At 42.1% G+C, this 17,018-nt stretch overlaps 2 protein-coding genes across 2 annotated transcripts; one reads left to right on the plus strand and one right to left on the minus strand.

Annotated features, from left to right (window-relative positions):
* The first annotated feature begins 745 nt into the window (after positions 1-745).
* On the plus strand, positions 746-2,535 carry LOC131328519 (uncharacterized). The gene is made up of 2 exons (XM_058361457.1): positions 746-1,777; positions 1,864-2,535. Exons 1-2 carry the CDS (start codon positions 746-748, stop codon positions 2,170-2,172), a joined length of 1,341 nt encoding a protein of 446 aa, XP_058217440.1. The 3' UTR covers positions 2,173-2,535.
* Positions 2,536-4,239: 1,704 nt separating this feature from the next.
* LOC131328520 (uncharacterized) lies at positions 4,240-6,637 on the minus strand. The gene is made up of 3 exons (XM_058361458.1): positions 6,214-6,637; positions 4,681-6,107; positions 4,240-4,647 (listed from the first exon to the last, which is right to left on the minus strand). The coding sequence occupies exons 1-3, from the start codon at positions 6,635-6,637 to the stop codon at positions 4,240-4,242; spliced, it is 2,259 nt and encodes a 752-aa protein (XP_058217441.1).
* Positions 6,638-17,018: the final 10,381 nt, after the last annotated feature.

The following is a 17,018-nucleotide window of genomic DNA, read 5'->3' on the forward strand; positions in this document are numbered from 1 at the left end:
CCGATCTATGGAAAATTTTACGACAAAGTTATCCCGCCGGCATGCGATCTGACAGGCGTCGATGAAAACATGTACCTCCTTCCACCTAGTTGCAGACACCTCTTTGCAGCGTACCACAGACTCTTTCGTGTTTCAGAAACTCACCATATCACCGCTCATGACATTTCTGGTGCAGGCTAAAAAGTAGATATTCAAATCTTTCTCCTAATGATCAGAGCGAGGGAGCAAGCAGGCCAACTGGACATACTAGCATGCCACCATAGCGCACAAAGGGTGAAGAAGGAGCATTCAACGAGCTAGGCATCAAAGCACGTTTAAGGGAAGAAGTCTATTTAGCAGGCTTCCTGTCGTGCTGGCTGTCCGTATTTGTCCTACCCAATGGAAAAGCAAACCAAATTCGTCCTACTGTCTTCAAAATTGCAAGCATGATGGCGCGCGGATCTACATTTTCTTTGGCGGTGCCCGTTCTGGCGAGCATATACCATGGCTTGAGGCAAATTTCATCATCTCCTACTCCAAGTCAATGCCATGCGATCCTTCCCATGCATTATATCTACGGATGGCTTGGCAACTACTTCGACACATACCTTCCATCCCCACACTCTCAACCGGGCGTTAGAATGGTCCGACTAGCTGGAGAGAAGAATGCAAAACATTTCACAGCAATAGGGCCTGGAAACTCCTCAGAAGCGTTGATCCTTCGCAATTATCGTCCTTGGCCATGTCTGACAAAGAAGAGCGATTAATGGTAGATGACGGAAAGCAATCCCACTTCTGGACAGCCTACACCATCAGTCTTCGTTCAAGCTACCTGACTCTTCGCTGTGACATGCAGTATACCGTTGAGTCTTACAGCCCTCATCGATTCTCACAACAATTCAACTTTTACCAAGACATACCTGAAAAATTGGTGGAAGAAGCATGTCCCCTCAATCTACCCAATGTTGTAGGACTTTGGCAATCCTGCACGAAGCTTGGCACCAAGGCAAAACTGAGAATTCTTGTCTCTTCGCACAGAGGCCTTACCACAAAGCGATATCAAGAGTGGTGGACAAAGCATGCAAGCAACTTTATTAAAGCAGACATTGAGCTTGCCGAGAAGCAAGAAAAGCCCAAGACTCCAGTCAGAATTTGCCTAACCAAGGGCAAGGGAGCAGTTACACCTATTGAGAATGCCCATGAAGTTGAAGGCACTAACGCAATAGCAAGCAAAACCAAAGCAAGCAAAGCTAAACCAAGCAAGGCCAAACCAGTAGTTCTACCTACTATCGGTAACGAGGAAGTTGACGGCACTAATGCAACATTAGGCAAAGCCAAAGCAAGCAAAACTAGACCAAGCAGGGCCAAACCGAAAGTTCCACTTGTTGTTAGCACCCATGAAATTGATGGCGCCAATGCAACATTAGGCAAAGCCAAAGCAAGCAAGGATAGACCAAGTAAGGCCAAACCAAACCAAGGAAATGATCTACCCAAAGATGCATCCAAAGAAATGGAGAGATCAACTCTCAAGCCTGAACCTCTCTTGAAGATTTCTGCTCCAAAAATTCCATCCGTGATTGTCAAAAATCCAACCACCGAAAATAGAGACAAGAAAATAAGCCTTGTGATTTGTGATGCGGACAGCAACTCTAGCCAAGGTGATCGTCACTGGAATCGCCCCAAGAAGCAGAAAAACATAGCCCAAGTCACACCCTTGGAGGATATCCACATTGACACGGACGGTTTTTTCCAAGATGTGCCTGATAGCAGCACACCTTTGGAGGATTTAGAAGCACATGTAAGAAAACACATACTTCCTCGAATGCTTTCACACATTTTTTTTATTTCAGTAAGATGCTTAAGTTTTTCCTGGTATATGTGCAGTTGGGAGTCAACAACTTGAATCTTGGTGATGAAATATACTCTCAAAGTAGTGGAGGTTCTATAGATGGTCCAGATTCCTTTGGATTGCTTTCTCGTAAGGGAAAATCTGTCGAAGAAGCATCATGTCAAATTTCTCATGAGAAGGCTCCTGTTGACATGCCCAAAGTGCCAATAACAGAACCAAGACAATTTCGAGTGAGACCTTTTTGTCCCACCTTATCCGATGTTGGTGTCTTTCAAGGGATAGATGTGATTGCTAAAAGTCGGCGCAAGTATGTCTCAGGGTTGTGGTCCCAACTTTCACATTAAATCGAGAAAACCAGCTTGGATCATGTTGACGATATTGAAGATGAGGCTGAGAAGGTCCTTGAAGAGATGAGAAACATGAAAGTAATGGACATTTCTCCGTTACAGCGCAACCTTAAAAGCTTCTTTGATAATATTCGGGCATACAAAAACCGCTCCACTTCTATCAAATCATGTGCAAGTCAGCTGACAAATATTTCTCAAACTCTTTCTCATGCTAAAATCAGAGAAAATGAGGTAATTAAAGAATCTGAACTTCATCAACAAGAATTTGAAGCCCTTGGGGTTAACAAGGCGAAGTTGAAAAGAGCATTGGAAGGCATAGACACCAAGCTGAAGGCCAAAGAAGCAATGGTTGTTGCAAATGAAGGAGAATTATCCAAGGTGCAACTTGAGATCTCTAACCTTGAAGATAAGGTCGTCTCTGCTATCAAGAATGCCGCAGTACAGATTGATGAAGACATTGCAAAATTGGAGGAGATTAGAAGGTTGCTTGAAGCAAATCAGAACGAGTTGGCAAACGTCAAGCTATTTCCTTAGTTTTAGCTTTTTTTTTTTTTTTTTGCCATTAGGAAAGATTGTTTCCCTTTCTTCATTGTTAATAACATTTGGTCTACTTATTCATTTGAGAAATATAGCAAACACAATTTGTCATTATTGATAAGAGGAAAGACTGTTTCCTTTTTTTTTTCATGATTAATAACACTTGATCTACTTATTCATTTGAGGAATTTAGCAAATGCAATTTGTCATTATCAAATTAATATTTTTTTTTTGGAATGACTGAGCTCGAAATTCTAGCTGCCTACGTACCCAAAATGGGATCGAGCCAAACGTAGTTCGTATTTTATGTTTTTGTTTTTTGGTTTGCCGTGCACAGTTTTAGCTCATGCGGGCCAGGAGCAACATGCAGTTTAAGCTCGTTCATCATGGAGTGACGCTTGTTTTTCATGGGTAGTAGCGCTTCAAGAATTTGCCGTTTATGGGGCAAACTCTCAAGCCATCTTCAGCAACCAATTTGTAGGCGCCACTTGAGTAAACTTCTTGCACCACATATGGTCCATCCCACTTGGAAATGAATTTATCACCAATTTTATGAGTGGTATTAATGGGTCTTCTTACAGCAAGAACTAAGTCTCCTTTCTGAAAAGAACGAAGACGAACCTTCTTATTGAATGACTTTGACATACGGGCTTGATAGCATTCAAGACGTTGTTGTGCCTCAAGCCTCTTTTCATCAAGTGCCTCTAGTTCTTCGAGGCGCAAGCGAGCATTGTCTTCATGAGTGAGGCCTTCTTGAATGGCAATCCTTAAAGATGGAATTTAACGCTCAAGGGGCAAAACAGCTTCCACGCCGTACACTAGTGAATATGGAGTGGCTTGTGTGGGCGTTTGAAACGTGGTTCGATATGCCCAAAGTGCTTCTTCCAGTCTCTCAGGCCAATCTCTTCTTGCTTTGGCAACCACTTTCTTCAATAAGCTCCTAAGAGTCTTGTTGAATGCTTCAGCAAGACCATTTGCAGGTGGATTGTACATAATAGAAACATGTTGTTTGAAGCCAAACTTCTGACAAAGTCTAGTTAGGGCACTATTGTAGAAGGACTTTCCATTGTCAGTGATGACATAACGCGGTACACCATATCTAAAAATGAGATGAGTATGGATGAAGTTGACGACATTTTCCTTCTTCACTTCCTTCAATGGAATGGCCTCTGCCCATTTAGAGACGTAGTCAGTCGCAGCCAAAATGTATAAGTGGCCACCAGAAGACTTTGGCAAAGGCCCCACGACATCTAGCCCCCATGCATCAAAAGGCCATGAAGCGACAGTTGGATGGAGCAGTTCTGGTGGTTGATGTATAAAGTTGGCGTGGATTTGGCAAGCATGACATCTTTTGGCGTACTCCATGCAATCCTTGACCATGGTCAGCCAGTAGTAGCCCATCCTTTTGATTCGAAAATGAAGTTTGGGGCCAGATTGATGAGCGCCGCATATTCCAGAATGAGCTTCTTCCAGAGCTTGCTTTGCCTCATTTTCTCCAAGGCAACGGAGGAATAACCCTTCAAAAGATCAACGGTAAAGTGTGTCCTTATAGTAGATGAATCTAGGGGCGCGACGCTTCACATCCGTTCTTTTAGGTGGATCATCAGACAATTTTCCATGTTGTAGATAATCAATGAATGGTTGGCGCCAATCCTCAGTTTCAATTTCCAAAACTGAGACGACGTTCACTTCCCTTTCACCATTGTCTTCATCGTCAAAGATTGGCGGTATGACCCAACTTCGGCATATTGGAACGTGCGTCTCTTGGTCAGGTAAAGCAAGCATAGAAGCAAGCTTTGCAAGTGCGTCTACTTGCCTATTCTCTCCTCGCAGCACATGCTCTAGGGTGACATCACCAAGCCATGCAATCAAGCGATGTGCGTAGTTATTGAAAGGCACAAGTTCAAGCTTCCTCACTTCATAGATGTCAAGAAGCTAGTTGATGATCAACATTGAATCTCCATATACCTTGAGTTGTAAATGCTTTACTTCAACCGCCATCTCCAGCCCAAGAATGAGAGCTTGGTACTCAGCCTCGTTATTTGAACAATTTTGTGTGAGAGTGAAAGCATATGGCAAGACATCTCCTTCTGGGGAAATAAATACCACACCAGCGCCTGCTCCACTTCGATGAGACGCGCCATTAAAGTACATTGTCCATGGGGGATGAACTTCGACTACCATGACATCCTCATCTGGCAATTCTTCGGACAACTTCCACACGGCTGGTATAGGATGGTCTGCTAAGAAGTCAACTAGAGCCTGCCCTTTAACGGCTTTTTGAGGCACGTAGATGATCTCGTATTGTTGAAAAATGAGTGACCACCTTGCCAATCGATCAGAGAGGACTGGCTTTGACATGACGTATTTGATGGGATTAGCCTTGGAGATGAGATGCACTGTGTGAGCTTGAAAATAGTGCTGCATCTTTTTGATTGCAAAGACAAGGGCGAGACACATCTTCTCAATCACAGAATAGTTCAACTCATGTGGCAGCATCATTCTGCTCAAGTAATACAAGGCATTCTCTTTCCCTTCATCATTCTCTTGAGCGAGAAATGCTCCAACAGAACACTCTTGCGCAGCAATGTACAAGATTAGTGGTCGTCCAGGTACAGGGGCAGTGAGAACTGGAGGGCTCGTTAGATAGGATTTGATACTTTTGAAAGCATTGTTGCATGCTTCATCCCATTCAAACGGGGTCCCTTTCTTCATGAGGTGATTGAATGGTTGACATCGACCAGCCAAATTTGATATAAAACGACGAAGGTAAGCCAATCGTCCTTGAAGACTCTTCAGCTCATGAATATTCTGAGGTTCAGGCATTTTCTCGATAGCGTCAATTTTAGCTTGTTCAATTTCTATGCCGCGGTGGCACACAATGAAACCAAGAAACTTTCCAGACGTAACCCCAAAAGCGCATTTTAAGGGATTCATCCTAAGTTGGTACCTTCGTAACTGTTCAAACACTTGTCTTAGATCATGAAGATGTTCGGCTCGTCTCTTTGTCTTCATGACTAAGTCATCGACATAACACTCTACATATTTGTGAAGTACATCATCGAAAATCTTTTGCATTGCTCTTTGGTATGTGGCACCCGCATTTTTCAAGCCGAAAGGCATAACTTTGTAACAGTAGATGCCTTTAGGTGTGCGAAAAGCTGTGAACTCTTCATCTCGCGGAGCCATGCAGATTTGATTGTAGCCAGACGAACCATCCATGAATGACAAAACCTCATGTCCAGTAGTAGCATCGACCATGAGCTCAGGTATAGGAAGTGGAAAGTCATCATTCGGACAAGCATTGTTCAAATCACGAAAGTCAACACAAACTCGGATTTTCCCATTCTTCTTCTTTACTGGGACGATGCTTGAAATCCAGGTGGGATACTTGACTTCTCGAATGAAACCAAACTTCAATGAGTTTATTAACCTCTGCTTCAATTTTGGGAACCAAGTCAGGTCGAAAGCGTCTTTGAGATTGCTTGACAGGTCAAATACCGTGTTTCACTGCAAGATGGTGAACAACGACTCTTGGGTCTAACCCTGGCATTTCCGTGTAATTCCAAGCAAAGACGTCTTTATACTCTCGTAGGAGTTCAATGTAAGCAATTTCTTCTCGAGGAGTGAGCGAGGCACTTATGTAGGCTGGTCGTGGGTCACCTTCAGTCCCGAGGTTGATCTCTTTTAAATCGTCAACGGTGGACTTCACGTCTTCTTCCAATTCTTGTGGAGCATCTTCAACATCCTCCTCTTCTTGGACTTCATTACAAGAAGCTGTGATATGGAATGAGGAAGTGAAACATCCTTCATTAAGTCCATCTTTCAAGCCCCTAGAAGGCACCTTGGTTAACACCATAGCTTGTCGCTTTACTTTCAGCACTTCATCGTCAACTGCCACGACGAGAGTAGTATGGCGCTCCATGCGAGAGGGTATTTTACTCTTCAACTTATTATCGTCTTCTGACAGGAGAGTAGTCCTCCGTTTTGAAGCCTTCTTGATGGTAGTATTTGAGACTTCTTGATGGTAGTATTTGAGACATCCAATCGGCAATGTATAGACTTTCGAGGAGCATTTGATGAAGACACTCCCTTCGGTAGACTCAATCTACTATGGATAGACTCGCACAAGCTAGAGGGCGTAAGGCTTTCACTTGGCGGCCCTAATCGGCTTTGAATGGATTTTCTCGTGCGAGACGATGAGACTACTTCATTTTGGGGTGCCAATCTGTCAAAGATTGACACTTGAGATTTCGGAGCACTTAAACAGTCGAAGACAGATGTCTTAGATGAAACTGATGAGGTTCCTTCTTCTGTCGTGATGTAATTGCTGGTGGATTTCTTTATGAAGATGCGAGCAGGAGCAGGTGCGGTATATCCAATGCTTGCTTGAGACTCTTTGACAGCATATCCCTTTTGCTTGAGCATCTTCTGAGTTGAGTTCAAGCCATGCATCTTTTCACCAGTCGCCTCAGGCAGAAGTTTCCCTAGAGAAGTTGAATCTTTAGGATTATGTCCAGCCTTTGCGAGAAGCTTGTAGGCATTGGGATCAAAGCCGTTTGTCCGTTGTGAAGGCAAGTAGCCATTTTCCACTATGGATGTATGCGTGGCTCGAACAAATCCTTTTAGGGGTGGAGCGACCTTGGCTTCGTTAAGGTTAGTGACTGGGAGCGTCAATCCATCTAAGGCCGACTTCTCACCTTTCTTCACTTTTGGCACATAATGAAGTACAGGTGTCTCTTTCTTCTTTAATGCTTCCTCTACATGACGACTGATACCTTGATCAATTTTCTGCTTCTCCTTAGTTAGAATATTGGTCTTACTAAGTTGCAAGTCATTTGCTTTGGACTGCTTATAGCTTGATGAAGAGGCAGTAGGCTCTAACTCCGTCAGCACCACATTTGCCAAGTAGAATTTAGCATCAGCAAAATGGGATTCGGCTTCGCTAAAGGGTTTATCATCAGCTACCACTTTCTTTATCACATCATCTTTGCAGTACCTGAAGCATTGATGGAGGGTTGATGGGACGACTCCATTCTCGTGGAGCCACGGCAGCCCTAAAAGCACGTTGTAAGAAGTTTTGGCATCAATGATATGAAGTGATGCACTTGAGGTCATATCATCGATGAGCAAGTCCAGACGAATCACGCCAATAGCTCTTTGCCCCCCTTGATTGAATCCTTGGATCATAAGACGACTAGGTGCTAGTTCATCTATAGAGATGCTAAGTTCCTTCATGGTACGAAGAGGCAAGATGTTAACTGCAGATCCACCATCCAAGAGCACCCTATTAACCCTCTTTTTGCATATGTATCCAGTGACAAAGAGTGGGCGATTGTGTGTTATGTTACCAAGTAGTAAATCCTCGTCAGAGAGTGTAATGCTTCCAATGCAAGCAAGACAATCACTGACACAACTTGTAGAGTCAGCCTTGATTGGAGTATGTTTTGGTGACTTAGGCTCTGGATCCTCAGTTTCTTCGACATTCACAGTGTTGCATGAAGCCTCAAAAAGACCGGAGTTGCGAATTTTCTCAGGAAGGAAATCCCATAGGGTAAAAGGAGCACGCAATTTTCGGATGAGCGTGTCTTTTTGCTGATTTGAGGATATTCTCTTCGACTTCTTCCTTCTTTGTTGCCTTCTCGCACGCATCCTTTTGGGACTAGACTTTGGTATTGCAACTTGGGGATGCTTCACACTTGATGTGTGCTTCTTCTTTTTACGAGTAACAAGGGTCCATCCTTCATCATTTGCATCCTCAACTTTTGTGTTGGTAGAGATGCTGCCCCCAAACTGTTGAATAGAAGGGCATCGCACTACTTCAATGGGATCAAATGACCCAAATTGAATCTTCACCCTTGGTGACGCTTTAGGCTGAAGAGTGTCATTTTGTAGAGTAACTACAGTCTGATTTGTAGCTACAGTTTCATTTTCTTCCTCCAAGACAATCTTCCCTTGGCTAGCGAGCTCTACTATCTTCTCTTTAAAGACGAAGCACCATTGATTGGGGTGGCTAACCAAGCAGTGGTACTTGCAATAATTTGGATCATTCACCTTGTTAGCCTCATCAGGTCGTTTCATCTCCGGGAGCTCAATGAGTTTTAGATCCAGCAATTGATCAAACATTGAAGGGACCTCTGAATCTGGAAACGGATACACCTTTTCCTGCATCTCTTTTAACGTGAGCCTCATTTTCTCCTTCACCTGTGGAGGAGAAAACTTCTCTACTTGCTTTGTCTTAGGTCTAGTAGAGATTTTGAAGGGTGCAACATTCACTATCATGGAATCCTTCTTTTCTCCTTTGACTATGGGTTTGCCTCTTTTATGAATGTCTGGCTTATTTCCTACGGTGCGAGAATCTTGCGTTTTGCGAGAGTCTTGTACTTGTAGGCCTTGCCTTCCATTTGTTGCAATGGTGAGTTCCATGTCATGAGCTCGAGACGCTAACTCTTCAAAGGTTTTAGGCAGGATTCCTTGACGAATGTATTGTAAATCCCATTGCATGCCTTTGATGCACATCGCGATTCCAGAAGTTTCAGACAGTCTATCCTTACAGTTTAGACTCACGTGCCGCCATCTATTGATGTAATCAATGACAAGTTCATCCTTCCATTGGCGAGCATTCGTAAGCTCGAACATACTGACAATACGGCGAGTGCTGTAAAAGCGGTTAAGAAATTCTTGTTCCAGCTGCTCCTAACTTTCAATCGTGCCAGACTCAAGGTCGCAATACCAGTCGAAAGTATTGCCTTTGATCGTTTGAACAAACTGCTTGACGAGAAGATCACCATCAGTTCCAGCATTGCTACACGTTTCAACAAAATGGGCAATGTGCTGTTTTGGATTGCCCTTGCTATCAAATTGCTGAAACTTTGGTGGTTGATAACCAGTAGGCATCTTCAAAAGGTCAATCCTTCTGGTATAAGGCTTAGCATAAGTAGAAGAAGATTTTGGCACCTCATTGTACTTCTGCTTGATGGTGCCTAAAATGAAATCCTTTAGTTGGTCCATGGGAATCGAACCTTCACTAGAAAGCGCGAACGCTTCAGGTACCTCCTTTTGTTTACGCGAGGACTCAACTCGACTTGAATCCCCTTTACTTTCTACTTTGCTCTTGAGGTATGCGATTTCAACATCACGTTCTTCTAGGGTTTTGGACATTCCCTCAACCACTTTGGCCAGGCTAGCGACTTGTTCTTCTAGGCTGACTGCATTTGTTGTCATAACATCCATGACTGAAGAACTGGTAGTCTTGGTGGGGGCATTAAATTTTGACTGAGGAGTGCTTTTAAAAGAGTCAGAATCAGAACTCCAACCGCTTAAATAGCCATCTTCCAGATTCTTCTGAATTTCTGAACCAGACTTCTGAGGCATAGAAGGATTTTCAATGTCGGTTGCCACATCCTTCATTGCTTCTATGGTAGAAACCACATCCCTTCCTTCTGGTGAGCTTGGCGGTGCTTTCGGTAGATCAACCTTAGACTCGGGATTTAATCTTGGTGAGCTTGGCGGCGCTTTTGGTAATTCAGCCTCAGACTCGGGATTTAATTTTGGTGAGCTTGGTGGTGCCTTTGGTATATCAGCCTCAAATGTGGGATTTGATTTAAACAAAAGTGAGGCCTGGGCAGTATCCGTAGCGACAACCTTCACCTTGCTTCGAGTTGTTGGACCAACACTTTTGATGTGAGATCCAGAGCCAGATTTGGTAGTGGCAACCTTTACCTTGCTTCGAAATGTTGCACCAACACCTTTAGCATGAAATCCAGAGCCAGTTTTTGAAGTGGTTGAAGACTTGGAGTGTGCAATCGGAGCTTGAGGAGCTTTTGAATGGGCAGTCTTAGGAGCCATTGAGAGTTTGTTGATTTGTTGAAGAGAAGAGATGAGAGGCAGAGATTGTCCCACCGGGCGTGCCAAAATCTGTTGAATGACAAATTTCGAGTCTACGAAAAAGACGGGAAAAATGATGAACGAGAGTCAATTTTATTGATGTATCAAAACTAGGGTTACAATCTCTGATAAATTTCTAAAAGAAAATAATCCTCTGATTCTTCTCTTCAGTTGTTGTTGAAACGAGAGCTTGATGCTTATTCTCGGATCGAATGGCGAAATCTTCTCCAATGTTTGTGAAGAAGATGATGATCTAGGTTGAACCTTCTTCGGAGCTTTGTAGCTTTTATCTGAAAGAACCTTCTTGTTGGATTTGGACTTGAGACTTGAGGAATTCTGAAGGGCTTTGAGGCTTTGATCTTCAGAGCTCTGGAGTTGGATGCTTGAATGTTTATTTTAAAATATGAGATGAGAGCACCTCTATTTATAGAGATGTAGGATGGAGAGTCATGACCATCTCTACCTCCTTCATATTTATCTTCCTAATTATTTCTTTATTTAACATAAAAGAAATAATTATATAACTTGATAATTATCCTTCTTCCTTTTATTTTAAGAAAGACAATTATAAAGAGAAATACAATTATTATTTTATCAAGTGGCTTAATTTGATTGGCCGAACTTAATAAAAATAATATCTGCATCACATCGACACGTGGCACCATCTGATTGGTCCATTCGCATCATTTTAACTTTTGACCTAAAGACACTTGGCAACATTAGATAGGCCATTTATTGTGCCCTATTTGTCAGGTCCCGCAACACGTGGCAACTTGCGATTAGTTGAAAATTTTACATGCCTACACACACCATCTCTTCTTTTCCTCTCTCAATAAAGTCAACAGATTGCTTCATGTAGATTTCTTCATTTAAGTCATAATGAAGAAATGCAGTTTTCATATCTAACTACTCAAGGAAAAGATTTTCAGTAGCAACTAAATTCAACACCACTTTGATAGTGATGTGCTTCACAACTGGGGAAAATATCTCTGTATAATGGATCCCTTGCTTCTGTTGAAAGCCCTTTACTACCAATCTAGCCTTGTACCTCTTCTTACCATCACTTTCTTGCTTAATCCGAAAAACCCATTTATTGTGCAAAGCCTTCTTTCCTGCGGGAAGAGTAGCCAAATCTCAAGTTTCGTTGGAGTAAAGAGAATTCATCTCATCCTACATTGCATGTTCCCACTTGACTGACTCACTAACCTGCAAAGCCTTATCATAGCACTTTGGTTCTCCACTGTCTGTCAAAAGCAAGTAATCTAACGATGAAAGGTACTTGGGATTAGGTTTGGGTACCCTGGTTGACCTCCTCAAATCTCTGACCGGTGAGTTAGACTCTGTCTCTGGAATTGCCTCATCTGAAATTGTCCCATTTGTCCTACTAAAACTTGGCTCAACCCTTCTGTCATCTGAAAGATCCTCTAACCCAAAGTACTTTGAAGTGTCCCCATCTGTAGTGTCACTCCCACTGTTCTGTTTGTTGTCCCTGTCTTCGTACATTACCCTTTCATTAAATACAACGTCCCTGCTTCTGATTATCTTCCTGTTTTTATAATAAAAAAATTGATAACCAAATTCATCACCGCCATACCCAATGACGTACACTTCTGCGATTTAGGATCAAGCTTATCCCTTTCCTTATTGCTAGTATGCACATAAGACACGCAACCAAAAACCCGTAAATATGAAAGAGTTATCTCTTTGTCACTCCAAACCTCTTCCGGTATCCAAAAGTTCAACGGAACTGATGGCCCAAGATTGATCAAACTGCATCTGCCCAAAACTCCTTAGGCAAACCTGCGTGTATCCGCATACTCCTCGCACACTCAGTCAAAGTCCTATTCATCCTTTATGTGATGACATTATGCTGCGGAGTCCTTGGAGGTGTTCTCTCTAAACGAATCCCATAAAGAGCGTAGGCTTTCTTGAACACACCCAACTCATACTCTCCGCCATTATCAGACCTCAACCGCTTCACTTTCAAATCTGTTTCATTCTCAACCATGACTTTCCACTTCTTGAAGACCTCAAAGTTCTCTGACTTCTGCTTCATGAAAATACCCATACCTTCCTCGAGTGATCGTTGACAAAAGTAACGTAGTAGTAAAAACCGCCAAGAGAACGCACAGTAGCTGGACCCTAAAGATCTGTATGGACAAGTTCTAGTTTCTAAGCTTTGGGAGGCTTGCCGCCTTTCTGAAAGCTAACTCGTTTCTATTTGCCGAAGATGCAATCCACACAAATGTCAATATCCACTGACTCTAACCCTGGTAGCTTCCCATTAGCCTGCAAAACCTTCATTCTCTTCTCACTCATATGTCCCGATCTATTGTGCCACAGATCTGAACCTTTCTTGCTGTCTGCAACTACAAGTGTATCACTACCATGTGAAGTCAAGTAAAGTGAAGCAGCTTTCTTCCCTTTCGCCACCACCATGGTACTGCTGGAGACTTTCCACATGTTTTCTGTGAATGTCGATGTATAACCCGCTGCTGCAAGCTGCCCAACCGAAACAAGATTCAAACACCATTTGAACCCCTGCATAGTAATCTGAACATCACCTCTTCCCACAATAGTACACGACTGATCGTCACCCAAGTATACTTTCCCAAAATCCCCTACTACATAGTTCTGCAGAACCTCTCTGTTAGCAGTGGCGTGGAATGAGGCCCCCGAATCAATAACCCATGAATCGGTGTCGCTGTCAAGAGTAAGAATAAGTGCATCGTGCATAACATGAGCCTCCTGCTCATCCTTATTCTTCTTCAGTGCTTTGCAAGTTGATGACATATGGCCTGTCTGACCCCAATTCCAACATTCACCTTTAATGGGCCGAACTTGGAAAGCCTGAGATTTACCCTGATTTCCCTTGCTGCCCTTTGACTTCGACCTGTTTCTGTTCTGATCCTGACTAACCTTACTCTGGCTTCTGCCCTTCCGCTGTTGAAAACTTAAGGCTGAACCCGAAGTGCCTGAACTTGAACAATCAATCGAATTTCTTCTGACCTCCTCGGTCAAAATTAAACTAACAACCTCACTCAGTTTCAATTTTTCTTTCCCAGCCGAATTACTTATTGCAGTAACCGTACCTTGCCAGGTCTCTGGCAATTGAGACAGAATTAACAACGCTTGAACCTTATCATCAAACTCGATATTGATAGACGTAAGTTGATCAACAATCGTATTGAACTCACTGAGGTGTGACATAAGGGAAACCCTTTCTGCCATTGACAGGTTGAAAAGTTTTTTCATAAGATGTACTTTATTCGCAGCAGACGGTTGCTTGTACATCTTAGATAGCGCTTCCATAAGATCCTTCGTCGTTTTCTCCTTCAATATGTTGTGGGCGACATGCCTTAGAAAGGGAAAGACGAATAACTCCTAACGCCTTTCTGTCAAGAACATTCCAATCCGCATCTTTTTCTTCAGTCCTATTTCCCTTCGCTTTACCCTCCAACGGACGGTAAAGATCCTTTTGATACAGATAGTCATCTATCTGCGTCTTCCAGTATGCGAAGTCTGACCCGTCAAACTTTGCTATCTTCTGACTACCTTCTTCAGAACCCATAGCTCCCACTGAAACCCTAGGCTGCCCGAACAAGATTAAACCCTAACCTGTCGAACAAAACCCTACCGCAACCTACGGCTCTGATACCAGTTGTTAGGAATTGAACTCCTTGTTCAACTCACAATGCCCTATGGATCTTGGAAATTATGATCACAGAAATCGCAAGTAGACAGAAATAATAGTGTGTAACGGAAAAAAAAAGAAAGAACACAAGATATACGTGGAAAACCTCAACGCGAGGAAAAACCATGGGAGCCACACCAGTCCACACTATGAAATTGAATCAAGAGTACAAGTCTTCTCGCAATCTCTTTGAGACCTGCGTTTTCTCTTGCCTCTCTTTGTTTTTCTCTAAAAATACGTTAACCTAATTACATACAAATTGCAGTGTAAAATAGGTCGGATCCTATGTGAAAATTACATCACAAGTCTTTGAAATATCATTTTGTTCCGTGGGGGCTCTGCCCCCACACCCCTGAGCTAAAACATAGTTGAAGGTGGTTTGCAACCCTAACAGTAATCATGAGTAAGATTGCTTAATTCGAGGAAATTAATGAAGTGAGATACAGAGCTATGTTGGTCGAGGAGGATAGGAACATGGATTAACCAATGTAGGAGATAATTAAAGATATGTGGTCCCATCTCATCATTCATCATTCCTAGCATTCGCTTCTCTTTAATTCTTTGATAACAAGCGTACTACCATAGCATGGAATTCTATTATTTCGTTGACCCCGTATTATTTATGATCGGTCTTCAATGTAAAAGTTTTAATGAAGAATGTTTAAGCATGAAAAGAAGTTTGAAAGCTTCTTTTTAATTTTTTATATTTAACTTTCGATATTTTGCAAAGTGTATGACAAAAGAAGAAGAAGAAAATAACTTTTTTTTAGAAGAACGCCACATAGGAGAAGGATGAAGAAGAATGCTCGATTTCATTTTTGAAAACTACATTTGCTTAGTATATAGTATAGATTTCATTCCGTTTCAGTCTTGGCTTAAATCTCATTGCAAATCCCCTTTTTCCCATATGTCGGGTATCCAGTGGCCCATCATCTTCCCGTTTTGGGACGTTGGACCGTGTGGCTTAATCGCCACAAACATCATTTCCAATCTAATTCCACTTTGAACAATCTGGATTCTAGATTTTTTACCCCTCAAGATGTGCTGGTCCGTGCCACCGAATATATTCTTCACTATGCCAAGTCTGCTCAAGGGAATGGTGAAAAGTTGGTTGGATGGGATCCCCTACTCGTCGGATTAGTTGAGGTTAACACGGATGGAGGAGTTGATCGTCACGGTTCTACAGTTGCGGGGGGTCTAATTAGAGATCATAACGGGAATTTTCTGGCAAGTTTTCAACGCCATATTGGCTTGCGCTTCGCTCTGGCAACAGAGTTATGGGGTGTGATAGGATGGATCAACTCTAGCCAAAGAACACAATTTGTCCCTGATCGAAATCAGTTTGGATAACACTTCTATTGTTAAAATTAATCCTTAAGGGTCAACACAACTGCTATTCATATCCTTTTTACAACTTGATTGGTGAATGCATGTGGCTCTTACCACAATTCCAGTCGGTGGAGCTGAGATATGATCCACGAGAATCGAACAAAAGTGCGGACTTGTTGGCAAAAGAAGTTCTAATTAAATATGTCGTTGGGTTTAATTTCTCTCTGTTGCCCCCGTTGTATTGTTATTTCAATTACAAGAAGATTTTGTATGGGTTATGTAATCCATTTATTTTTTAATTCGTAATAGAAATCGTATTTTTTGCACGCAAAAAAAAAGAAAAGAGAAAAGAAAAGAAGGTTCTCTTCTCCCAAGCATTGGTTAATCCTTCTGATACCAAATTTTGCCCCATCATCCACCGCAGCAATTATCACCCGGTGGAAACAAAGATTTTGTTTGTATTCGGAACCCTATGAGACACCGTTCGACGAAGCTTTCTGATTCACTGCTCCGGTTCGCGAAAAAGATTGAGCTTAATTAGCATCGCAAAACAATGCGTTTCTTTAAAGCGATAAGGGCCTGTCCGTGGCAGCCTGCGACAATTCCTTCCAGCCACACTGCGGCAAATGCATGTGCCAGGCCCCTTATTTTGCTTCTTAATTTAGTGCCATACATATCAATTTTTTTTTTTGGGGTACATCATAGATATAAATATTCTACTACTATATTAGGTATCGTATTCTACTACTATAAATATTCTACTCTATACGTATTAAATATTATATCAAGTACTACTAATATCTAAGTTGCAATAAGACAGGTGGGTCTTGAATGTGTTTGTCTTTTTTTTGGTTTCTTGGGCCGGGTTGGCTTCTCGTCATCCATGGGTGGTTTTTTCCCTTCTAGTTCCTAGCGGCATAACATATGATTATTGAAGTTCTCTTTGTTCTGTTTTGATGTCTCGTGCTATGGATCCTTTTAATCTTTGTAGTCTGTTTTCAAAAATTAATAAATTTTCTTTGCTGTTTAAAAAAAAAGTTGAAATAAGACAGGAAATAAGGCAACGTGGGTTCGATCCCCACTTTTAGCCCATTAAGGCAGTGCTAGCTTCAGGGGATGGTGGAGGGAAAAAAAAAACAAGGGAGCCAAAGCACTCTCTCTCATCCCGACAAATTAAAAAAATCCCGAAAGCCTTGGCGGGAAAAAGCCGCTTTCACTCCTCATTCCTTCAACAAACCAGACCGTAGATAAGAAATCTAATTTTGATTTATAAAATCGATCATATATAAGTTTAAAATTAAACTATCAATGACCGTTTATTTTATAAACTAAAATTCAATTTTTGATGTACCTATCAATGTCTGATTAACCTCTTCTTTTTTTTGCGTGAATGTAC

Source organism: Rhododendron vialii, chromosome 6a, assembly GCF_030253575.1.
Source record: "Rhododendron vialii isolate Sample 1 chromosome 6a, ASM3025357v1".
Lineage (NCBI taxonomy): Eukaryota > Viridiplantae > Streptophyta > Magnoliopsida > Ericales > Ericaceae > Rhododendron > Rhododendron vialii.